This window comes from Columba livia, chromosome 18, assembly GCF_036013475.1.
Source record: "Columba livia isolate bColLiv1 breed racing homer chromosome 18, bColLiv1.pat.W.v2, whole genome shotgun sequence".
NCBI lineage: Eukaryota > Metazoa > Chordata > Aves > Columbiformes > Columbidae > Columba > Columba livia.
The window spans coordinates 13,613,700-13,637,110 of record NC_088619.1 but is presented as its reverse complement, the minus strand read 5'-3'; the positions used below and the strand labels follow the sequence as shown (position 1 = coordinate 13,637,110).

The following is a 23,411-nucleotide window of genomic DNA, read 5'->3' as shown; positions in this document are numbered from 1 at the left end:
CACGCGCCGCCGTGCCAGCCAATCGAAGGAGGGTTCGAGCCACCTGGCCGCCACGCCGGCCAATAGGCACACAGGCGCCAAAATTCTTATTTCTTTTTGCGCGTCTACGCCCCGGCCTGCGCCGCCTTCCCGGCGTGCACCGCGCTCCCGCCCGGTGTTGCCAACCTGGCCCAGTCCCCCCTCCCCCCACGACGGCCCCGCCCCCGGACCCCGCCCCCGGACCCCGCCCCTGGGCCCCGCCCCCGGGCAGGCAGAGGGCGCGGGACAGGGATCGGGACCGGGACCGGGACCGGGATCGGGATCGGGATCGGGATCGGGATCGGGATCGGGATCGGCCCCGGCCCCGGCCCCGGCCCCGGCCCCGGCCCCGGCCCGGCCGCAGCATGGGCGGATGGCGGGACATGCCCGCGGAGGTAGGGCCCGGGGCGGGCGGGTGCGTTTCTCCCGTCGCCGCCGCCCGCCGCAGCCGGTGCCGCCCGCAGGCGCTGGAGGAGCAGTACTCGCCCAGCCGCTGGTCCCGCCGCCTGGGCAGCGACGCCGTCATCCAGGCCCACATGGCGGCCACGGCGGCAGGTGAGCGGGCGGGGCCGGCGCCGCCGCTCGGTGTCCGTGTCCCAGCCCCGGCCCCGCGGGACGCGTCCCTCCCGCCGCAGGAACCCGGCGGGCCCGGGCCGGCACCCAGACCGCGCTGCACGTCCCCTACGGCGACGGGGACGGGGAGAAGCTGGACATGTACCTCCCGGCGGACGCCGCGGGCAGTAGGTGCTGGGTGGGCGGGGGGGGGGCAGGGCCGTGTTCCCCCGCTCACCCCGGGCTGTGCTCGCAGCTTTCCCGGTCCTGCTCTACATCCACGGCGGATACTGGCAGTGCCTGAGGTGAGCGGCGCTGTCGGTGCGGGGATCCCTTGGGAAGGGACCCCCCGGCCCGCTCTTCCTGCCCCCCTTCTCACGACCCCCGGGCCTGCTCGGGGTGCTCCCGGGCTGCCCCAGCGGAGCCGAGCCCGCAGCCCGCCTGCTTCTGTCCCCACAGTAAAGAGGAGTCGGGGTTCGCAGCCCCCCCGCTGGTGTCGCGGGGCGTGGCGCTGGTGGCCGTGGGCTACGACACGGCGCCCCGAGGTAGGTGCTGCCCAGTGGGGGCTGCGGCCACCCGCGCTGGCCCGGTGCCCACCCGACTCTGCCCTCTGGGCAGGCCACATGGACGCCATGGTGCTGCAGGTGCGGCGCAGCGTCGTCTTCCTGGCGAAGCGGTTCCCCGCAGCCAGGTGGGCACCACGCAGCTCCCGGGGTCCCCTCTGCCCCCCGCGACAGCCGCTCTGGGGCCTCCACGGCAAACTGTGCCCGTGTGATTCCTGGGTGGTTTGGGGCACGGAGGTGGCTGCAGCAGCAACAGGAGGGGGCGAGCAAGCCCTGTGCTGTGACACTGTGACACAGGCTTCGTGTCCTTGGTCCTTTTGGCCTGTGGCCGTGTTGCCTTGTCACTGCACCACGTGTCAGTCGATGGGCTGGGAAACATGTTTGAGCTGCCGCATTTGGGCTGCGGCACTTACGGCCGCACTCAGAGCGGGGTGTCCCGAGGCAGCAGCCACCGTCACTGCCCGCGCTGGCTCACGGCTCCTTCTCTCCAGGGGCATTTACCTGTGTGGACACTCGGCAGGGGCCCACCTGGCAGCCATGGTGTTGTCCACGGACTGGACAGGATATGGAGTGGTGCCGGATATCAAAGGTAGCGCCGCCGTGTCCGGGCGCAGGAGCTGAAGGGGAGCTGGTCATGAGTCTCTGCTGCTGTGGGGCTGTGCGGCCGCAGAGCCAAGGAGACGAGCCGCCCCGGGCGGCCGCGGCCCAGGGACGCTGGGACTGCCGGACTCCGGGCTCCCGGGCAAGCTGCCCTGGGTGTGCGTGTCGAGCGCCCGCCGGCCGCGCACCGAGGCTCGGGGATGTGGGCACAAGGAGAACTCGTGGGGGCAGCGCTGTGCGGGGGGAGCCGCAGGGCCCCTCAGCGCCGGCGCTTCCGCCCCCAGGAGCTGTGCTGGTGAGCGGCGTGTACGACTTGGAGCCCATCCTGCACACCTACGTGAACGACGCGCTGAACATGAGCCGGTGAGCCCCACACTGCGGGGACAGCGGCTGCAGAGGGACGGCCAGGCTGCGGGCAGCACCAGCGGCTCTGCCCCTGCCTGCACCCCCTGCCTGCACCCCTGCCCGCGCTGCTGGCACCACCTGCCCCGACCCGGAGCACGGCCGAGGACGCGGGTGCTCGACAGGCAAAGCCGTACCAAGGCTCCGAGTCAGCTGCCCCCGTGGTGTCCCCAGGGAGGTTGCCTGCAGGAACAGCCCCCTGCTCTGCGTGCCCCCGGCAGCGCCTGCAGCCTGTGAGGTGCTGGTGGCCGTGGCCCAGCACGACTCCCCGGAGTTCCGCCGGCAGTCGCGGGAGTACGGGCAGGTGAGGCCCCAGCACCGCTCCGGCCTGCCGAGCTGGATGGGGAGCTCGTGTGCTGTACCTACGATTCCATGATCAGAGCAGCATTGCTGCTGCTGCGGGGACGGCACATGGGGGTCGGGGTCCCTCCCAGCAGCGCCGCTCTCCCCCAGGCCCTGCGCGCAGCCGGCTGGTCCGTCTCCATGCTGGACCTCGCCGGCGTCGATCACTTTGACATCGTTGAGAAGCTGTCGGAGGACAGCTATGTCCTCACCCAGGTAGGGGAGCAGCTCCCGTCCTCACTTTGCTCTGAGCGCAGCCCGGACCAGCGCAGGCCGGCTGTGCCACGGCGGCTGCCGGGCTGGCGGGCACCTCACAGGGCTCGGTTCCTCATCCCAGGTGATTCTGAACTTGATTTCAAGAGCTTGATGGCATGTCGGGAGCAAACCAAGCTGGGAACCGCAGGCCAGCATGACAGTGGCCGGCAGCCTGCCTGCGCCCTGCCTGCACCCTGCCGGTGTCCTGCCTGCATCCTGCCCGCACCCTGCCTGTGTCCTGCCTGCACCCTGCCTGCATCCTGCCCGCACCTTGCCGGTGTCCTGCCTGCACCCTGCCTGCGCCCTGCCGGTGCCCTGCCTGCGCCCTGCCCACATCCTGCCTGCATCCTGCCTGTGTCCTGCCTGCACCCTGCCTGCATCCTGCCCGCACCTTGCCAGTGTCCTGCCTGCATCCTGCCCGCACCTTGCCGGTGTCCTGCCTGCGCCGTGCCCGCATCCTGCCCGCCCCCTGCCTGCGCCCTGCCCGTGCTGCTGCTCTCGCTCCAGCGGCTGCTGCCTTCAGACACCCCGTGCCCTTGTGCCCCGTCCTGCCTGCAGCCAGGCAGGGGCAGCACCCGTTGTCACCGGTTCTGGCCCGGCTGTTGTTCCTCTGCCGGGTGTTCCTGCCCGTCTGCAGTGCGGGGCTGCCGGGTCTGCAGGGCTCTGGACACCCAGGCGATGAAGTTTGTTCCCTTGGTTTCCTTTAAACTGGTTAATGCCAATACAAAATCAAACAGGAACAACGGCTGCTGGTGTGACTGCACACACCAGACGTGGCTGCTGCAGATTCTTTCCCAGCGCGGAGCTCCCACCCGAGCCCGGCCCAGCTCTTCCCACGGCACAGCTGGGGACTTGCCGGTGCAGAATGTGACAGGCTGGGCAGAGAGGAGGCCCAGCGCCTGTGGCTGCGGGGAGGCTGTGGGACGGGGTACACAGCCCGCTGGGGGTGGCGGAGCAGCACCCTGGGGAGCTGCCGGGGCCAGGCTGGGCTCCTGCCCTTGGGCCAGTCCTGGGCAGATCCAAACTTTGGCCCTGGTCCTGCGGCTGAGATGCTTCACGTCCTCAGGAGAACTTGTCCCTCAATGGGGACCTGGGGACAATGTCCCTGCTGCAGTCAGGAGTGCACTTGGGAGAAAACACCCTGCACGGCCAGAGCACTGCCCGCACACCTTTATTTGGTGCCCTGACCAGCTCTTGGGATCTGTGTCCCCAGCAGCGCCACTGTACATGAAGCTCCTGCACAGGACTAGAGGGTGCTCGGGCGGTTTGCCGGGTGACGCTGCCACCGAGGGCCTGGGCGGCGGTGTGAGATGTGGGGTCCCCTGTCCCTGCTGGGAGGTGTGGGGGTCTCGCCGGGGGCTGGGCTGGGCTCCCCCGGGGCTGCACGCTGCGCTGCAGCCAGGCGGGAACGCGCCGGGAGCTCGCAGGGCTGGTCCCAGCCCTTGGCTGCCGGGACAGGCCGGGACTCCCCAGGCTCCCAGCGGCCGCCCCGGGCTGCGGGAGGCTCAGGCTCCCCCTGCGCCTGGAGGGGTCGGGCGCAGCCCCAGGTCCAGCTTCTCCTGCCACTTCCTGGCCACAAACGCCAGCTTGTTCTTCGCAAGCTCGGTGTCATGGGCCGAGACGTCGCGGTGCCACGTGGCACGCACGGTGTGCGCGGACCAGGGGAACACCAGGACACTGACAGCCTGGCCGGTCTCGGCCACCTCCTCCTCACTCACGGCCCGCAGGTGCTCGCAGAGCTCTGGGGGGGACAGCCAGCCCCCCCCGGTGTTCATCATCACGATGTTGGTCTCCACCGCCGCAAGGCTGATGGAGCAGAGGGGCGAGTTCAGCTCCCAGATGCCTGGGGGACGCAGGGGTGATCAGCTGCCACTGTGGAGGAGGCTGCGGTGCTGCCCAAACCCTGCCCCGCGTCCTGGCTGGGGGTGAGCCCTTTGCCCTCCGCCCATGCAGCACCAGGGGCACCGCAGGGACAGGCACGGCACCGTCATGGCGCTCCAGTCAGACAGAGACCCCAGCAGCACCCTGGCCTGCTGGAGATCAGCACGGCTGCCGGAGAAGGCGCCCGCGCTGCTGTTCCCAGCAGAGCCAGCTGGTGCAGGGTGTGGGGGGATAAGGCCGGGCCCACCCCGAGCTGTGGCGCAGGATGGGACCCAGCCATGCAGCAGCATGTGGAAGCCGCACGGGTGGGCAGACAGCATCAGGCTGCGGGTGCCCGTACCTCCCGTACCCCCGGCATGCCAAGAGCCCCAAGTACCTTCAGCGAAGCGCCGGGCGTTGTCGTGGTCTCTGCGCAGCGTCTCATCCGCTTGCTGCAGCCCGACGCGGGCAGCGGCTGCCAGCACGCCCGCCTGCCGCAGCCCCCCGCCCAGCAGCTTCCGCGCGCGCCAGGCCTCGGCGACAAACCCGCGGCGTCCAGCCAGCACCGCGCCGGCCGGGGCGCCCAGGCCCTGCGCAGCCCCCGGAGTGGTGACCCCAGCTGCCCCCGCCCCTCCTGGGGACGTGCCCAGGGATGGCCCAGCCCGCAAGGTCCCGATGCCCCTGAGCAAGGGCAAGGCCCCAGCTTCTCTGGTCCCATCTGAACCCGGGGACCCCTCCCCATATGAGCACACCTTGGAGAAGCACAGGGATACGGAGTCGCAGTACTGGGTGATCTGAGCCGGCTTCACACCCTGGGCCACCGCCGCGTTCATGAGCCGTGCCCCGTCCATGTGCACCTGCAGCCCGTAGCGGTCAGCGAGCCCGCGGACCTGGGGGAGGCAGAGGAGCAGCTGGGCTGGGAGGGACCCCCGGGGTGCCTGGTGCCAACATGGGCTCCACTCCGAGCTCCTCGGCAAGGCCTGGGTGTCCCTGCGGGTCCTGCCAGCTGCTGGCTGCGGGTCCCACCTGCTGCAGGTAGGGGAGAGGCAGCACCCGGCCCCCCGCCGTGCTGTGCGTGTTCTCCAGGCAGATGAGCTCGGGGCGCGGGTGGTACCGGCTGCCGTGGGCCTCGCGGATGAGCAGCTCCAGCTGCTCCAGGTCGAAGGTGCCATCTGGCAGGTCCGGCAGCACCTGGGAATGGACACCAGCGACCTGTGCGCAGGGCAGAGAGCAGGGCTGACGGGCACAGCGTGCGGGGACCCCGGCGCTCTGCCCCTCCACCCGCTCCGGTGCGCTCGGCCGCCGCTCTGCCCCACGGCCGGGCCCACGCGGGGGATGCAACTGCAGCCCGGCCGGCGGCCGCGGGGGGGCAGCACCGAGCCGCCGGGGGGCAGCACCCACCTGCGCGGCCCCGCCGTGCTCGTAGACGTGCAGGTGCGCGGCCCGGCCCAGGAGCAGCTGCCCCCCCCTGCGCTGGCAGTGGCACATCACTGGGAAGGAGAGGGGCCGTGAGGGGGGGCACGGGCAGCGGGTGCTCTGCGGGGCTCCGGGGGTGCTGGGGCTGTGGGACGGGGGCCGCCTGCAGCAGCTGGAGGTGGGGGAGCAGCTGGGGGGCACGGCCTCCCCTCCCTGGGGCACACACATGGCTGGGCTGGAGCGAGTCCCCGCTTGCGCGAGGGCAGGAACATGAACCGGGTAAAGGTTAACGGAGCAGAGCAGGGGGCGAGGGAGGTTGGGTCAGCTCCAGGGGCTGAGAGGCGGCGTGCTGCTCCAGATTGGAGGTGGAGGGGGCCAAGGAGATGCACCAGTGTCAGGCTGGACTGCTGCCCGCAGCTCTCCCCGGCAGCTGCCCGGGCAGCCTCCTGAGCGCAAGCGGGTTTCTCCTCGGGGCAGCGCGGGGCAGTGGGACTGGCCTCGCCCTCTGCACCCTCCGTGCGATGGGGACATAAAGCTGTCCCTCGGTTTGTGACCTGCCCCCCTGGGGTGCAGGAAGGAGGGCTGGGCACACCCTCGGCACTCACCGGCGATGAGGTTCGCCATCGTGGCCGTGGGCACAAAAAGAGCCTCCTCCATCCCCAGGATCCCTGCGGCCAGGCGCTGCAGCTCTGCAGGGGAAAAGCAGGGGGGTTAGGGGGTGTCTGTTGGCCCTGGGTGAGTGTGGGGGGACAGCCAGGAGCCCCCCACGTCCGGGCTGCCACCCCCAGACCCTCGCAGCCCCCTAAGCCTTGCTCTGGGCTGGGGGGCTGCAGGCAGGGACCCCACCGGGGGGCGTCGGTCCCTCATCGCTGTCGGGTCCGGGGGAACCCGTCCCCGCCGCCCACCATTGACCGTTGGGTCTTCCCCGTAGTCGTCGTCGCCCACGATGGCGCAGGCCATGGCGCGGCGCATCCCCGCGCAGGGCCGGGTCACCGTGTCGCTCCGCAGGTCCACGGTGCGCGGGGGGGAGCGCAGCCGCACCGGCCCGGCCCCCGCGGGCAGGCGGCCCCGCCGCACCGCGCCCCGCGCCGCCAGCATGGCCGCGACCGCCCCGCCGCAAGGGCTCCCGGGCGGGGGCGGGATCGCCGCCGCGGCGGGCGGGGCTGGGTTGCGGTTGGGGTTGGGACCCGCGGCCGTGGGCTGCGCGACCGGCAGGAGCTGCGGGAGACGGGGCAGCGGCTGCTGCGTGGGCACCGAGGGTGCCCCGGGCTGCCCCACAGCGCGGCCCCCGCAGACCCTCCCCACCCTCCGTCCGTCACCGCTGTCCCCGAGCCACGGTGCACGGACACGTGGAGGAGCCCGGGGACACGAGTGTGTGCAGCCGCACTCCCCCGGCTCTCCCGCAGCCCCTCGCTTTGCCGGGAGCGCCTGTCCCTGCCGTCCTGCTGGAGCAACCGCCATTCAGCACAAGTCCGCCCGCACCCCTCGGCCCTGGTGCCGTGAGGATCCACGAGTCTTTCCACGGGCCCGTGGTGTCCTGTGCTGAATGGCATCGCTCCCGCCACGCTGCTCCGGCTGCTGATGCGGATGGCACAGGGTGACCTTGCTGCTGGGAACTGACTCCGGCTCCTGGTTGCGTCTGCCCTGGAAACAGCTGACGCGCCGCAGCGCAGGCATGGCCTGCGGCAGGGCTGGCGCTGGCTGCGGGCAGCCCCGCAGCTTTCTGCACGCTCCTCGCCAGGGAGGGGGCTCGGCGTCTGGCTCCTGGCAGAAACCCCCCGGGCCGCAGAGCAGGGGATGTGCCCAGCAGAGCAGCGAGACCCCCGCCTCCCCCCATCGGGCTGGTCCAGCCAGAGGCTGGTGATGCGCTGCGGGGCAGATCTGGCCCATGGCCGCAGTGCTCTGCTGGGGTGGTCTGGGCTGTGTCCCTGGTGCTGAAGGTGGGGAGGGGGCACAGCTCTGCAGCACTCAGCACCTCTCCTGGCACTTGCAGGGGGAGCAGCAGGACAGGTGCCCCCTTCCCTTCTTAGGCCACGTGCTGCCTGGCCCCTGCCCGCCTGCGAGCGTGCCACATTGCTGCCTCCTCGTGCACGCTGCCTCCTCGTGCACGCAGCCTTCTCGACAGCCCCTGTCCAGCCACCTCCACCACAGCTCCCGCCATACTGCTGCCTTCCTCCCGCCACCACGTGCCACCTCGCATCCCCAGCCCCCCAGCCCTCCTGCCACCCGAGAGCCCCCGTGGCCGTCCCGCCTGGCTGCCCGCATGCCCGCCGTGCCGCCTGCAGCCCTGCACGGGGGACCTGCCGCCACCTCCCACCGCAGCTGCGCTGTCAGCCCCGCAGATGAGGGAGCCATAAACAGTTCTTCATGGAGACGTTTTTCACACGCAGGGCCACATGTTAACAGTTTTTCTTTATTTACTGCCTCCATTTCCTCTTTGTTCCAGGAACTTGTCCTCCAACTTCAAGCTGCTCATGATTAGGCAAAAAGGCCTCTAATCTCCCCGATCTGATTTACCGTCACTGAGAGCAGACGCTTCCCGTTACTGGCCCTGGACCTGGGAGCATGGACAGCCGAGCCGTGCGAGCCTCTCCTCCCCAAAGCTGCCCCGCTGCACGCGCTGCCTTCCCAGCAGCTTCCTCTTCCAGTAAGCGCTGGGCAGCGCGGCCGGCCACGCCGCAGGTGAAGGGCTGGGGGACGTGCAGCTGCAGGGCCCTCGCCCAGGGACCCCACCGTGCAGGGGCCGCTGCCCCGGGGCAGGGCAGGGTCTGGAGCCGCTTTCTCCACTCCCTCAGGGAGGGCCAGTTGGCTGGAGCACCCTCAGCCACAGCCTCAGCAGCCGCTCCCCCATCCAGTCCCGCTGCTCCTGGCTGCAGAGCTGTGCCCGGTGTGGGGAGGGCACCTGGCCCGGCCGTGCCCCTCATCTCAACCCCGGTGAGCACTGGTCTCAGAGACCTGAGCAGTGGCTGGGGGCGCGGTGCTGCGCAGCCCCCCGCAGCCCGGGCAGGGCCGGGGTCTGTGGCCGCGCAGGGTGCTCCTTTGCTGGGAGGGGGCCGCACGCTCCGCAGGACCTGGCAGCGCGGCAGAGCCTCCTCCGCGGAGCCCCGCGTCCTGCAGCCCTGGGACCTGCCCCGGGGGTCCCCCCAGCCACTCGCCCCCAGCAAGCCCCCAGCTGCATGGGGCCCCCGGGGGCTGTGGTGGGGGCTCAGGGGCCAGCACCGGGGCCCATGGCAGGAGGCCACGTGCAGGGCTGGCCGAGCTGAGGCAGCGGGCGTGTGGGCAGCGGGCGGGCAGTGCTGGTGCCTGTCCAGTGGCTCGGCGGTGGGCTCAGCCAGCGGCTGGGGGGGCTCACCCGGGGGTCACCTGGGGGCTGCGTCACAGATCCCTTGGCTGCCACCGGCCAGCGCTGGCCAGCAGCTCCCGGCCCCACCGAACGTGCAGCCCTGCTGAGCTGAGCTCACGCTCCAGCAGTGCCTCCCCAGGGCTAAAATTAGCAGCCTGGCCGGGGATCGGAGCCCAGGTCCCGCCGCGGAAGATCGGGTTTCCCCCCACCCTCCCTGCCACAGGCCTGGCAGCTGCCGGGGCGATTCCCGGAGCCGGCCGGGCTCCCCCTGCCCTGGCCCCACAGGCAGCCCCACGAGCGGCCGCTGCCAGGCCCTGCCCGCTCGCCTGGCTGCACATCCTGCGCCCGGCCCTGGGGCTGAGCCCCGACACACGTCCCCTCTGCGGTGCCTGCGGAGGGGCTGTGGGAGACACAGTGGCCCGTGCCGGTGTGGCTGTGCCTCCTCGGCCATCGCCAGGCAGAGGCCAAGCCATCGCCCCTGGCACTTGTGGCTTCCACAGGGACAGCGATGTGGGCTGCAGGCTGCAGGCACAGGAGCGCTGGTGGTGCAGGAGGTGCTCTGAGTGTCTTGTGCTGCGTGCCTGGGGCTGGCAGCTGCCCCAAGTGCTTGCTATGAGCTCGGGGGTGTTTTCCTCCTGGCTGCCTTGGCCCTGCAGCTGCTCTGCCCGCGCTGCCTGTGCTGCGACCGCCACGGCTCGTCCTTGTGGGCTGGGGCCGGCTGAACTGGAGGGCCCCGCTGCCACCCGGGCAGGGGGGAGCCACTATCAGTTATCCCTGGAGGGATAGGAGCCGCAGAGCCAAGTGATTTCCTACTGTCGGGAACCGTGGAGCAATGCCTGGAAGTGCTGGGACGTGCTGGGCTCCTGGCTCAGCCTGCCAGGGCACAGCCAGACCGCCAGTGTGCTGTGCCGTACCGTGCCATGCTGTGCCATGCCATGCCGTGCTGTGCCATGGCCAGTGCCAGGCCGTGCTCTGCCAGCCCCAGCCCACCGCCATCCTGGTGTAACGGCACCGCTGACGCTGGGCCTGGGCTCCTTGGCACGTGTGCCAGCGGCTGCTCACACACGTGGTACCTAAACGAGCCAGAGCCCAGAACAAGCCATCGGTGGCCCCGTTGCGGAGCAGCTGTGGGCAGCGCTGCCCCGAGCCGGTGTGGGGGCTCTGCCTGGAAGGGGCCGGTTGAGCAGCCAGCGCGGCGCGAGGTTCAGCCGTGACTGTGGCTGTGCAGCGGGGCTGCGGCTCCCGTGGGACACCCGCGCGGGACACACCTGGGCAGGTGGCAGCTGCCGGTCCCGGCCCCCGGGGTGCCCGCGCCCAGGTGGAGGGAGCCGGGGCTGCTCCGGGGTGCTGGGGCCGCCTCCGGCCGCCGTGCGCAGCGTCCCGGCCGTGCCGGCAGCCGAGCCGGAGCCGGAGCCGGCCCGGGAGCCCGCTGGGTGCTGCTGGTCCCGGGGCTGCGGCCCGCGGGAGCGCGGCGCAGCTGCTGCGGGGCGGCCGGTCCCCCCCGTCCCCAACCTGCCGGGGCTGCTCGGGTGACCCCTCCCTCCGCCGGCAACAACTTTTCCAGTAAAACCACCGCAGAAATCCCGGCTTCCCGACAGGCCCGCCCCTCGGCCGCCGGGGGGGGCGCGGGCCGCCCTTAACCCTTCCCGGCCCGGCCCCGCGGCCGCCCGGGCCCCCAGCGCTGCCCAGCCCGGCGGCTCCGGGCCCCGCGCCCCGCGGAGCTGCGCAGGGGCTCTGCCCGCCCGCCCCGGGCCGGGGCCGCCCCCGCTCCCCGCGGGTGCGGGATGGAGCAGCCTGACCTGCCGTGCGTGGGGCGCGCGTGGGAGAGAGCGACACAGACCCCGGGCCTGTGGCCTTTGCACCTGTGTCCTGCCCAGCGTGCTGGACCCCGAGCTCTCGGTGCCCGCAGCGCTGTGGGAAGGGACCCCGAGCTCGCGGTGCCAGCGGGTATCACGGGTTTCCCTTCTCAAGGTGCAGCTGACACGGAGGGAGCAGGGACTGAACAGCACCATGGGGCAGAAGGAGCATCCCAAGGGTCACGGAGCTGCAGAACCAGCTGGGAAAAAAGCCCCTCTCAAGGGCAGCCCCAGCACAGCCTGGGCTCTGGGGCCGCGGGGCAGAGGGGCAGCCGGGGGTGGGTGCCCAGGCTGGTCCTGCCAGGTGGGCAGAGCAGTGCCCGCTGTCCCGGCCGTGCCTGCCCGTCACCAGCCCTGGGCCCGCGCTGGCTGCTGCACTGGCCGAGCCAGGGCTGAGGTAAGTGCTGTAATTGTTTTCTCTGTGGCCCGAGATGAATAATTGAGAGGTCTTTGAGGAGAATTAATTAGCCCGTTTATTGGCAGTAAATGCTTTTCTCCAGATGATGAAATAGATCCCGAGCCACACGTGGGATGCAGGTTGCTGGGGCTGCCCCAGAGCTCAGCAGTGCCAGGTCCGCAGGCCATCCGTGCCGATGCCCTGTGCCCGCCGCGGGCAGCGTGCCGGCGCTGGCTGCCACGGCCTCCCCTTGGCTGCCCGTGCCTGGAGCTCCCCGCACCCGTGGCCAGAGCTTTGTGTGGGGAGCCTGGCGTGCGTGGGACCAGGGACACCGCAGGTGGTCGGGATCCTGCCCCAGCCCCACGCAGCAGCTCCTTCCAGGCTGTTCTGCACAGGGTGGGCTGGTGAATCCCGCTGGGCCAGCCCCAGCCAAGGCTGGCAGAGCTCTGCCCCACGGTGTGTCATGGCACAGCACAGGGGGGCCGCTCGGTGGCCCCAGGCAGAGCCTGGCGCTGTCAGCTGAGCGGCGCCGCCTCCTGAGCCAGCCCTTGCTCACTCACTGCTGGCACGCCGGTGTCCCCATGTTCCCATCGGATACTGGTGCTGCTGCAGTGGCGCAAGGAGGGCAGAGCTGGTGCTGCGGCATGGCACCCCTCTGTTCCCCACCGTGTCCCTGGGGGTTCCTGCTCCCTTCCGGCTCACAGCCCGTCCTTGGGGTCCCTCCTTGTGCAGACCCCGCTGTGTCCCCTTGCGTCTCCTAGGCTGCCAATGTGGTGCCAGCTTGGGGCTTGTGGCCTGCTCCACTTCCTCCTCCTTCACCTCCTCCTCCTCCTCCTCCTTCTCCCCTGGGTGTGAGGGAAGGGCCCTGTATGGCCAGAAACACTTAAACAAGGATTTCCTTGTTGCTGCATGAGCTGAGCTGTTTGCCTTGCTCCCAGGCCAGCCGTTAATGATGTTTGGCGGGAGGCACCAGCAGCCCCAGCCATTGGATTTCTATAAATCAACCTGGTGCTAATGCGTGGAGCTGGGGATGGAGCTGCTCAGCCTCCACGCACGGGCCCGCCACCCCCGGGCTCGCCAGCACCCTGCGCGAGGGCAACAGCCGCCACCCCCGGGCTCGCCAGCGCCATGCACGGGGCAACTGCAGCTGCCCCCGGGTTCGCCAGCACTGTGCGCGGGGGCAACCGCAGCTGCCTGCCGGCGGGGCCGGGGCTGCTCCGTGACCCTGCGGCATGAGCATCTCTCCTGGTTTCGGGGCGGTTGGATGAGCTGCTCCTGGATTCAGGGCCAGGCAACTGTGGGGCCGTGGGACCCTGTGGGCGAGGAGCGACCCGCAGGGCGGGGGGGTGAGCTGCTTCCCAGCAGGCAGGTCCGAGCGGCCCCTCCAGCTGTTCGTTTCCAGGAATGGCACAAAGAGTAAAGCAAAATAAAGCAGCTTCCCACAGCCGAGGTCCTGCCGTGTCCTGCTCGGTCTCCATGTCCCCCAGACCCGGAGAGGCCATTGGTTGCTCAGTGTGCTGAGGCGGGCAGCTTTGCTCCCTGCCTGCCCTGCCCTGGGGTGGGGCCCCCAGCTGTGCCCCCCACAGCAGGCTGGCCGTGCACCCTGCGTGCCCTGCCCTGGGTGCCGCCGGCATGCAAAGCACAACAGGCAAATCACCCTGTGCTCCGGAAAGCATCGCTGCAGCTGTGGCTGGTGGCTACCGCAGGACGGCTGGTGGCTACTGCAGGGCGGCTGGCCCCTGCCGGGAAGCAGCACCGCGGCGGGGCCTGCACGTGGACCCGGCGCACCGGCGCTGCACGCAGCAGATGTGCGCGGCTGCCGCTGGCACAGGGCTGCCTGCTGGGCTTGTTTGAGCTCACTCATCTCTCCTGCACACCAGCCATCGAGTGCCCCCGCTCTCTGTCCGCGGTCACACACCTCTGTCCGTGGTCACACACCCCTGTCCGTGGTCACACACCTCTGTCCGTGGTCACACACCCCTGTCCATGGTCACACACCTCTGTCCGTGGTCACACACCCCTGTCCGTGGTCACACACCCCTGTCCATGGTCACATGCCCCCGTCCGTGGTCACACGCCCCTGCCTGGCTGGTGTCCCCCGCTCAGTCTGGGAGCCGCCAGCACTGACGGGCGGGATGTGCCCGGTCGGGCAGAGGGAAGGTGCTGCCGCGGTGACTGCAGCGCTGCAGCCGGGACCCACCACGTCCCTCTGCCAGCACCTGCTTGTGGGTGTGAGCACAGCTGGGGCTCCAGACCGCAGCGACCGCCATGCTGACAGCCGCCGGCTGCCACGGTGCTGAGCACAGAGCACAGGTGGCCCCGGCGAGTCCACGGCCTCACGGGGTCCTGCTCACGGCTGGGGCAGCTGTGTGGGGCACCGGGGTGTGCAGATCTGGGGTGGGGGCACCCTGGGAACGCGGGCTCCTGCGGGCCCTGGCTGGCTGTGTGGCTCCTCGCTCCCCAGCGCGGGCAGGGACCGTCCTGCCCGGTGTCTGCCCGCACCCCAGCAGCTGCTGCGCTGGGAGGAACGGGAACCCCGGGGGCAGTTGTGCAAGAAGGAGGGACCCGCACGGCCAGGAGGGCACGGGGCCTCTGCGTGTGGAAATCCCATGCTCCTACAGAAAAGCCCCCGGGCAGAATTCCTGACAGGGGTGATTCATCCCCGCTGGAAGCGATGACTTTGCTCCTCCAGTAAACCCTCTTTAGCCCCGCAAGTGCCACTGTGCCCTCAGCAGCGCCAGCACCCGCTGCAGCAGCGCCGGGGGTGCCGGGCGAGCCGAGGGGGCTGGGGTCGGCGGGGGCTGGGAGCTGCTGGGCAGCGGAGCCGCAGGTGCCAGGCACAGAACTGATGCCCTGGGGCCTCCGCGGCCCCGGCTGCCGCCCGACCCTGGCATGGGCCAGCACCTGGTCCAGGTGCTTTGGGGGGCTGTCCCCCCAGGCGGGGGCACGCGGGGCGGTCCTTTCCAGGAAGCGAGTGCGAGGGCAGCCAGGCTGCAGTGTTCCCGACAGCAGCTTTGGTTTTAATAGCAGCAAATCAATGGATGCCCGATTCCGGCCAGAGCAAACTCCTGCGCTTCCTTCCCCGGCCTCCCCGGCCATGGCTGCCCTGCCTGGCACAAGCCACCAGGATGGGAGCTGGGGCCCTGGTGACTGCTCGTGCGCCCTGCCTGCTGCACCCTGCGCCAGCACTGCCAGCACCCGGCCGGCCTGGCTCGGCTGCACCGTACGGGCAGAGGACGGGGGAGCGCGGCGGTCCCCACGGCCCCTGCCCAGCCCCGGCCGTGCCATCCGTCCCTCAGCCAGCGCAGGTGCTACCGGTGGGGCTGCCCTGGCTGGGCATTCCCAGCTGCTCCGGGCTGCGCCTTCCCCGGCCCCGCGCTGTGATTCAGCCCCCCTTCCCCGTAGGGTTTGCACAAACCTCCCTGCTCTCTTTGTGCTTGTTTTGAGAACAGATTAGTCATGGGTCTTTGCTGGCTTCCAGCAAACTGCACAACAGCACCATGGAAAAACGAGAACAGCAAAGTGATGACTCAGCAGGGCTCACGCTCCCGGGGGTGCCAACTGTCCCCTGCTCCAGCACGGCCCGGGCACCGGCGGGGACCACCCAGCGCACGTGCAGCCAGGCGGGGTGGGCGGTGGGGGACGGGGAGCGTGGGGCAGCGCCCGCGGAAGCGGCGAGGGGCGAGCAGGGGCTGAGGGGCTGCCAGGCGGGACAGCACGTCCCCTGGGTGCCGGGGGTGCCGGCCCTTGAGCGCAGCCCCTGACCCCCAGCCCCGTCATGTGCCCGAGGTGGGGCTTCCCCCTGCCCTGCCAGCACCTCGCTGCCCGAGCCCTCCCTGCCACTTGCTGGCTGCAGCATCCTGCTGCCGGCAGCGCAAGCTCAGCGCCCGGCGGTGCTGCGTGGCCACAGGGGCTGCCGCGGCACAGAGAGGCTGCCGGGCCCCGCTGGAGCTGCAGGGCCAGGGTCCCCGGTCCCTCCAGGCTTGTCCCACTCTCCTGGGCACCAGGACCCTCCTGGCCAGCACCTGTGCACCGGGGCTGTGCCTGTGCCAGGAATTCCTGGGCGGGCCCTTACCGTAGGTCACACCTCGCTCTGCAGCCCTTTATTGCCCTGCCCTGGCTGGCTGCCCAGCGGCACGGCACGCTGCCAAGTCTCCGTGCCAGGTGGCTTATCACGATCCCATGGCGCTGGACACCAACTGATGTTGGCTGCCAAGGATGAACGATGTAATTGCTGGAATTACAGTAAAGTGCTCCCATTCCCACTCGTTAAATGCTGAGACGGGGCCCTTGGGTCCTTCTAGGGAACATTTGCTCCAGCTGTGCCCTCTGCCAGCCGCACGTCCCATCCTCACCCAAAGTGCTGCCACCTCCACCCATCGCCCCCCGCCCAGCTCTGCCAACAGTCCTTGGGAGCTGTGGGACAGGCACAGCGCGCCGGGCCCGGGGGGACATCTGAGCCCCCCAGCATTGTGTCCTGGTGGGGAGGGGGAAGGTGGGAGCAGCAGCGTCAGCCCCACGGATGCAGGTCCCGTGTCCAGGAGCTCTGTCCCCAGCCACGTGTGTGGTGTTGCCGCTGCCTACTCCTGCGCCGGGGCCGCGGCCAGGGCTGACGCGAGGCCAAGGGATGCTCCAGGGCTGGGGTTTGGCACCTGCCCACGCTGCTCTGCCAGGTCATCCGAGGACTCTGCACTGTGCTGGGCAAACACACCCAAGGCAGCCGGCAGCCTGCTGCCCTGCGCACCCACGGGGACCTCCTGTGCCGTGCCATCGACGTGCCCAGCAGAGCCTGCAGGAGCAGCAGGCGCCTCGCTGCTCCCGCGCGTGCAGGTGCAAGAGCAGCGTGGGCCTGGGCTGGGGCCGCTGGAGGGGAGCAGGAGAGGGCTGAGCATGGGGAGGGCGCCAAACGGGGACTGTCCTTGAGCTGGCACCCGCTGCTCACCCTGGGGATGGTGCAGACGGCACTTGCCAGTGGGAGCCACTGGTCCCAGCGTGGGGCAAGGCGGGGGCTGCAGGACATGGCCCTCGGCACCGTCAGCACTGGGCTGCTGCTCCCTCCGCTTGGCCGTGTCCCCAGCCAAGGGACGGGTGGGGGGGCCTGCGGCTGCCATTGCCACAGCAACGCGGCTTTGTTTGAAACCTTCCTCTCAAATGTCAGGAGTTGCTTCGGGTTCCATCTGCTGCTGCCGGGATGAAAACTTCCTCCCGGGCTGTGGAAATGCAGCGGAGCGGTTTCCACTGAACGTCCCCCGCGTGTGGGCAGCGAGAGCTCAGCCCCGCACCGCGGCTGCTGCTCGTGGGTGCAGGACCGAGCCCCGTCAGGCGCTGGAGTGGGCAGGGGCGGGGGGGCAGGCAGGGTCCCCAGGACCCCCAGCCTGGCCAGCAGGCCAGGGGCACTGCGAGCTGGTGGCTGTGGCTCCTGGGTGGGGGCGCCAGGGCAGCCCCGTAGAGCTGCTGATGGAAGGAGTGAGGAATCTGCAGCTGCCGGCTCCCTCCACGCTGACTGCTGGCTCTGGCTGCAGGAGCAACAACAGAGAGGGGTTTCCATGGGGACGTACACAGCCCTCTGGGCTCCTCTGCAGCCCGAAATACCCTCTGGCCTGGGCATGGGGGTCCTGCTGCTGCCCGGCACTGCCCATCTGCTCACAGCCCTGCCCAGGCTGGGGACAGCCAGGGACCACACCAGGGACATGGTGAAGGGGCTCAGTCAGTCCCTGCGGCTCCCCCGGCCGCTGAGACTCTGCCTCCTCTGTGCCAGCAACGGGATGTGTCACCGTTACCGCCGGCTGAGCCCCTGCCGGGGCCAGGGATCTCATGCAGCACCACAGGGCCGAGCCACACACGCTTGCTTGGGGCAGACAGCAGAGCTGTGGGGATGCCACAGGACCAGGGGGCTCCTGCGCGCCCCGGGGACGTGGAGCTGCAGGGCTGCGCAGCCCCACTGCCCCTCCAGCGCAGGGACCCCCTGCCCATCCCGCGCCGCAGCCAGGCCGCCGGCACCAGCCCTGGGGCTGTGCTGCAGAGCCCGAGCTCGTGCTTCCCGGCAGCACGCTGGGGAGCAGGTGTCGCGGTCCCTGTTCCCAGCGGCCCCATGGCCCTGGCCCGCAGAGTAATTGCTGTGTGAGGAGCAGGTGGTGCCATTTACAGTAAGTCCCCGGCTGCTGCTCGGCCCTTTCCTGCATCCGACTGGGAAGTGCAGCGGTGATGTGGGAATGTCCTGGCGCTGGGGGCCGGGGCGGGAGGAAGTGCGCGAAGGGTGTGCCGCGAGGTCGGGGTGTTCACGGCGAGCTCCCTGCCCGGCTCTGCCGCCCCGCTGGTTGCTGGTGCTGCCGCTCACTGCTGCAATCCTCAGGTGACGGCTGAGTCCCGGGTCCATGGACAGGAGAGGCCAGAGGGTGAGCAGCCCACCCATGGGGACACCCCCAGGGTGTCCCATGTGGTGCCACCTCCCTCCCGCCCTGGGCTGTGGCCACACCACGTTTAGGTCATTGGGGCTCATAGCAGAAACGCGGAGCTGCTGGCTGACCCGTCCTGTCCCGCTGGTGCCGGCTCAGCCCCAGCACAAGGCAAAGCCCACGGGCAGCTCCGGCCTCCAGCCACGTGCAGCCCACGCAGTGTGGGGAGGACGGAGCCAGGACGGTGGCGGGGCAGGGTGCTGTGCCTGTGCCGGTGCCTGTGCCGGTGCCTGTGCCGGTGCCTGGTCCATTTCAGGGCTGGTGCAGCACGAGGAGCCCGGGCGCCCTGCACAGCTGCCAGGGCTGGGCTCCCCGCGGCCACCTCTGCACAGCGCTGGCCGGTCCCTGCTGCCCTGAGCCCCCTCCAGGAATGCTGGCTGTGCCCACCCGGTGCCGGCCCCGGGGACACGGGATCCAGGACCTGCAGGACCACGGTGTCCCAGCCACGTTCCCAGCCCCCCATGCTCGTGCCCTGTTTCCCGTCTGGCTCCAGGGCGCAGTGACAGGGTCTGATCACCATGAGAACGCTGTCCCCATCCAGGAAGCTGCTGCGGGGGCGAGCTCAGCCGGCCCCAGCCCCGGCCACGGGCTGCGGAGAACTGGCTGCCTGTGACACACTCGACCAGCTGCTTACGAAACACGGGGCCAAGTCCGCCTGGCTTTTCTGGAGAAGGCAGGAGGTTTGTGAAACCTTCAGCAGAGATTTGCCCGCCAGCCGCTGTGTCACTGCTGCCGTGAGGTTGGGTTGATTCCAAGAAACCCACGGGGCTGGCGGAGCTTCCCGGACTCCGGCTCACTGCGGCCGCAGCACCGCCACGGCCTGCGCGGGGGGAAGGGGCCCCTGGACCGCGGTGCGGGCGCCCGGGATCCTCTGGGCAGCGGTGATGGAGCAGGGCCGCCGCAGGCAGCCCCACGGCAGCGTGCAGCGAACCCCTCGCTCTGCGGGGGTTGGGGGCGCTCAGCCCATGGAACCCGGATTCCCCAGCCGTGCTGCGCCCTGTCCTGCCCGAGGGCTGCGGTGCTGCAGGTCCCTCCGCAGGCACTGTCACAGGGGTGATGCTCACCCCCGGGGGCTGCTCTGCCCTCGGCGCCGCTCCCACCCTGTTCCCTGGCACCGGGCCAGTAGCCACTGGTGCTGCCAGCAGCCGTGGCTGTGGGGATGTGCCTCGGCAGGGCCTGGCGGGCGGCCACCCGCGCGTGGACATTCCTCGCATAGCTCTGGCGGGTGCCCGGGCAGGCTGCGCCACGCTTCCTGGCAGCCCTGAGCGCATCCCGGAGAGCAGCACCAAAATAGTCACAGGGACCGCGCTGCGCCTGCAGCCTGAGCCGGGCGCATCCGCCACCCGTCTGTGCTGGCCTGGCTCCCGAGGGAAGCCGGTTCCCGGCGCTGGGCTTCCCCAGGCTCGGCGCACAGCGCCAGGCACGATGCCCGCGGTGCGGGGCTGGGGCACCGCGGGGGCCGGGGGCACTGGCAGGGCTGTCTGACACAGGGGCCGCAGAGGCGTCCCCCAGACACAGCTCTGCAGCTCAGCATCGCCCGCCCCTCTGCCCCAACGGAGCTTCCAGGTTATTCCCACGCCTCTGGGGTCCAGGGACAGCCTGTGGCTGCACCGCGTGCCTGGAGCCGGCACTGTCCCCACGCGGCTCAACCGGCAGAGCGACTTGGCGGGGCTCAGACATACCTGAGCGCCGGGGCAGCGCTTACGCACGCCGGGCTGTGAGTCACTGCGGCGGGATCACCCGGCACCCGGAGCGGCTCCAGGAAGCCGGCGCTTACATGGTGTAAACACCGTCCCGGCGGCGCAGCCAGAGCAGCGGCCGGGGGGCCGTGCGTCATGTCAGGAGCCTGAGTGGACCTGACGGTGCAGGGGAGGAAACAAAACAGATCTCAGGGTTTTCATTAAAAAATAGTGCTCTTTATTATAAATTACGGAAACATTTCCTTTCTGAATATAAATATAAATATGTGCAAAGTTTCATCTGAGTTTTGTTTTGGTTGAATTTTCAAGCATGGTTTTGCTCAGCCCTCGAGGCTGGAGGTGACGATGGATCTTTATAAAAGACAGTGATTCACGTTGGCCTGTAAACATCTCTTTGGTTAAAAAAGAAAATAGAATTTAAAAAAGCCAGGAAAGCCCAAGCGCTTCTCCAGGCGGACGCAGAAATCACTCGTGAGATGACGCGCTCCGGGGTCCTCCTGCCTGGCAGCCGTGCGCCGGGGCCTGCGGGAGCCGCCGGGGAGGTCCGGCGGCAGCACCGGCGCCCGGGGGTGCTCCTTGCAGACGTGGTCACTCGGGACTCTCAGCAGCATCAGGACACGCTGTTTCCCCTCTGGCTCTGCAGCACCAGGACCGTTATCGCGCAGTGTCACCAAATGATGTACAGTAACCCAGACCATGGGGCAGGGAGAGTATTAAGGCTTAGTCCCCCGGAAAATGGCAACGAGGGGAAAAAGGCAGTGACCTCCAAGTCTGAGGCCCGGTGTGAAAGGAGCTTCCACCCACAAGGAGGCAGCAAGAGGTAAAGTACGGTATGGGCAAAAAACACTTTCCCCTTAAAACGGAGGAAAAGCGATCAGGCATGAGCTGGACTCCAGTGCTTTCTTTCCGTTCTCTGGTGGCAGAGGGGCTGTCGCCAGGACACCCCAGGCGTGGTCCCACGGTAGGGACATGGCTGACGGGGCACGTGTCCTCCCGTGCTGCGGGTGCCATCCCGGCTGCCCAAGCCTGCGGGGCCTTTGCCCACGGGCTCTCCCCGGCTGTGACGGGGAGGTCTCCACACTATAACATCCACGGTCCAACCAGAGCAGTCTCCTCCCTGCGGAGAGGGGGTGTCGCACCTCCTCGGGGGGTCCCCCAGCACCAAGGCTTGCCCCAGTCCCCCCCACTCCTTCCCAGAGGGAGAGGCTCGGTGTGCCCTGCGAGTCCCCGTGCTGGCGGGAGGTTGTGCCTGTCCCCTGCTCTTGTGCTTGTAGCGTGTAACCTCGCTCCACCAGCCCCTTAGAGGGGGGCGTCGTACTGGTCCAGGAACTCCTTGATGGGAGCTGGCAGCTGAGTCATCTTCTCGTAGGAGTCCAGGTGCCCGTTGACAGTCTTGCGGCAGAGGTGCTGCAGGGTGGAGACACTGGAGGACAGTGGGCGGCTCAGCACCAGGGGGATCTTCTCACCTCCCGAGTAGATGTAGTAGGTGCGTTTGGGGTGCAGGTCTCCCCCCGGCTGCTCGGGGACAGTACACGGCGCAGGCGGCATGTAGTGATGTACCAGCTTGAGCACGCAGTCGAAGCGGGGCATGGGCTGGCTGCTGCGAGGGTCGCTCTGCAGGGAGAAGCTGCCGCCCTCGCACTGGATGCGCAGGTTCTTGGTGCCCGACTCCGTCTTGACACTGAGGGTGAAGAAGTGCCGCTGGTCCGAGCTGTCCCTGATGAGGAAGGTGCCGGCCGGCTCTGTGCTCAGCAGCAGGTTGGCCTCGCCGCCCGTCACCGTGCTCCAGTAGAAGCCGCTCTCCTGCAGCTTGCGCACCGTGTTCACCACCAGCTGGTACTCGCTCTTGGAGCTGAACGTCTTGAGGCGCAGGCTGGTGTCGAGGGGGTGGCTCATCCCGGTGGCGGGGAACTTGCTGTGGGTGACCATGGCGCAGGGAGCCAGCTTTGCGTGCTCGGGGTGCTGCTGCCGGGAGCAGCGGCTGCTACACCATCACCTGCGGCAGAGACGGCAGTGAGCACCGGCACCCCCGGCCCCCGGCTCTCCCTTCCCGGGAGCACCGGCACCCGCGATCCTCGGCTATTGCCCTCCTGGGGGCTCCCGCGCTATCAGCCCCCGGCCCCGGCTATGCCCTTGCCAGGGGGCACCGGCTCCACCGCTCCTGGCGATCTCACTTCCCGGGCGGCACCGGCATTCCTGGCCCGCGGCTATCGCCCTCCCGAGGCACCGGCATCCCGGCTACCGCCGGCCCCGGGGGGCACCGGCATTCCCGGTACCCGCCTGCTCCTCCCCGCGGGACGCCCTGGTCCCCGTCTCTCCCCTCCCCGAGGCCCCGTCCCGTCCCGCTGCGGGCAGCTCCGTACCTGGGCGCGGGTGCCGGGGCCGGTCTCGGCGGCGGCGGGGCCGGCGTGCGGCGGCGGTCGGCGGCGGAGCTGCCGGGGCCGCCCGGGGAGGCCTCTTATAGCGGGCGCAGAGCCCGCCCTCGGTTTCCTGGAACTGCGCGGCTTCTTGTAACGCTCCCGGCGCCCTCCCGCCGCCCCGCCCGGCCCGGCCCGCCTCGGCGCGCCGCCAGCCACCGCCGGCCCATTCCGGGCAGCGCGGCCGCCCCCTCCCGCTCCCCTGCGCGCTCTTTCCTTCTAAGAAGAGGAGAGGCTCGGCCGCCCCCCCGCGCTCCCCTCCGGGCAAGCCGGGTCCGGCCGGGCCGGGCTGCCCCGACCCGGGGCGTGGGGGCGAGGGCACCCCCGGGTCGGCCGGGAACCCCCCGGGCCGCCCTCTCCGGGGTGGGAGTCCTGCCCGAGGGTGGCCCGCAGGGGGTGGCCGCTGGGCACCGGGGGTACCGGTGGCCCAGGAGCGCACTGCGGACCCCGTCTGCTGCGGGGTGCGGTGCAGGCGCGGGGTCCCCCTGCCCAGGCGGGCCGGGCCCGGCTGCCCTGAGTGGGGCGGCGGATCCAGCATCCCCACGTCGCCGGGGCCTTTATGTCCAGTACAACGTGCCAGGCTGCCGCCAGCCCGGCCGCTGCTCCCGGGACACCCGTGGGGTACAAAAGCCCCTCGATCTACATACACATCTGGGGACAATAAGGGGCAAATTCCCCCCCCCAGGCTGTGCCCGGGGGCTCCCAGGGGGTGGACAGGCCACAGCGGCACAGCCGCCGCGCCCCCCGCTGTCCCCGCGCCGGGGGGCCGGTGCCGGCCGTGGCTCCCGCGGGCGGCGGCTGCGGCCAGCGCTGGCTCCGGGAGCCCCGGGGCGATCCGTGGCGCTGGCACCCGGTGTGGCGGGGGCAGAGGCCGAGCCGCCATGGCGGGCCGTGGGGGCCGCCGGGACTCCCCTCGCCCGGCCGGGCGCCCCGCGGCGCACGGGCCCGGTCCCGGCGGGGATTCCTCGTCGCTCCGCCCTGGCTCGGGGCCGGTGGACCCGGACCGGGAGAGCAGGCAGCGAGCGGCGCCGAGCGGGGACCGGGACCCCCTGCCCCACCTGGTTTCTCTGCATTTCGTTTGGCAATTGTCAGTTTCGGCCTCGAAAACAAACCAGGCTCTGTCCGTGGATTTTATTTTAAGTAGTTTAATCTGCCCTGGAGGAGCCGCCGCTGCCAGTCAGGAACGAACAGCAGCGCAGTTCTGGGAAGTGAGGCTGCGGTGAACCAGCTGCTCT

General features: G+C 70.1%; 3 protein-coding genes across 6 annotated transcripts; 1 reads left to right on the top strand and 2 right to left on the bottom strand.

The window, feature by feature from the left end:
- The first annotated feature begins 21 nt into the window (after positions 1-21).
- Positions 22-3,076, top strand: AFMID (arylformamidase). 4 transcript variants are annotated; one of them, XR_010466874.1, is made up of 11 exons: positions 22-573; positions 654-758; positions 827-875; positions 1,030-1,115; positions 1,189-1,261; positions 1,625-1,722; positions 2,018-2,096; positions 2,310-2,439; positions 2,589-2,693; positions 2,815-2,941; positions 2,975-3,076. XR_010466874.1 is itself a non-coding variant. In XM_065034281.1 (11 exons), exons 1-11 carry the CDS (start codon positions 384-386, stop codon positions 2,842-2,844), a joined length of 876 nt encoding a protein of 291 aa, XP_064890353.1. In that variant the 5' UTR covers positions 215-383; the 3' UTR covers positions 2,845-3,068. The 4 variants fall into 4 exon arrangements, 2 of the variants coding, with proteins under 2 accessions (XP_064890351.1, XP_064890353.1); XM_065034281.1 differs by having other exon boundaries at positions 215-413; positions 483-573; positions 2,815-3,068; XR_010466875.1 differs by lacking the exon at positions 2,975-3,076 and having other exon boundaries at positions 1,654-1,722; positions 2,815-2,919.
- An 811-nt stretch (positions 3,077-3,887) lies between these two features.
- LOC106145842 (uncharacterized) lies at positions 3,888-7,134 on the bottom strand. The gene is made up of 7 exons (XM_065034267.1): positions 6,914-7,134; positions 6,614-6,697; positions 5,994-6,082; positions 5,619-5,804; positions 5,345-5,482; positions 4,990-5,182; positions 3,888-4,575 (listed from the first exon to the last, which is right to left on the bottom strand). The coding sequence occupies exons 1-7, from the start codon at positions 7,104-7,106 to the stop codon at positions 4,238-4,240; spliced, it is 1,221 nt and encodes a 406-aa protein (XP_064890339.1). The 5' UTR covers positions 7,107-7,134; the 3' UTR covers positions 3,888-4,237.
- A 12,819-nt stretch (positions 7,135-19,953) lies between these two features.
- Positions 19,954-22,269, bottom strand: SOCS3 (suppressor of cytokine signaling 3). The gene is made up of 2 exons (XM_065034304.1): positions 22,123-22,269; positions 19,954-21,755 (listed from the first exon to the last, which is right to left on the bottom strand). The coding sequence occupies exon 2, from the start codon at positions 21,686-21,688 to the stop codon at positions 21,059-21,061; it is 630 nt and encodes a 209-aa protein (XP_064890376.1). The 5' UTR covers positions 21,689-21,755; positions 22,123-22,269; the 3' UTR covers positions 19,954-21,058.
- Positions 22,270-23,411: the final 1,142 nt, after the last annotated feature.

Bases quoted from the DNA above. Each gene is read 5' to 3' on its own strand.
- AFMID (XM_065034279.1), top strand. From the start codon at position 384: ATGGGCGGATGGCGGGACATGCCCGCGGAGGTAGGGCCCGGGGCGGGC. The intron at 574-653 runs GTGAGCGGGCGG...CTCCCGCCGCAG, and splicing joins CATGGCGGCCACGGCGGCAG to GAACCCGGCGGGCCCGGGCC. The intron at 876-1,029 runs GTGAGCGGCGCT...CTGTCCCCACAG, and splicing joins GGATACTGGCAGTGCCTGAG to TAAAGAGGAGTCGGGGTTCG.
- SOCS3 (XM_065034304.1), bottom strand. From the start codon at position 21,688: ATGGTCACCCACAGCAAGTTCCCCGCCACCGGGATGAGCCACCCCCTC.
- LOC106145842 (XM_065034267.1), bottom strand. From the start codon at position 7,106: ATGCTGGCGGCGCGGGGCGCGGTGCGGCGGGGCCGCCTGCCCGCGGGG. The intron at 5,805-5,993 runs GTGGGTGCTGCC...CCCTGCGCACAG, and splicing joins AGCACGGCGGGGCCGCGCAG to GTCGCTGGTGTCCATTCCCA. The intron at 4,576-4,989 runs GTACTTGGGGCT...TGCGTCCCCCAG, and splicing joins CGCCCGGCGCTTCGCTGAAG to GCATCTGGGAGCTGAACTCG.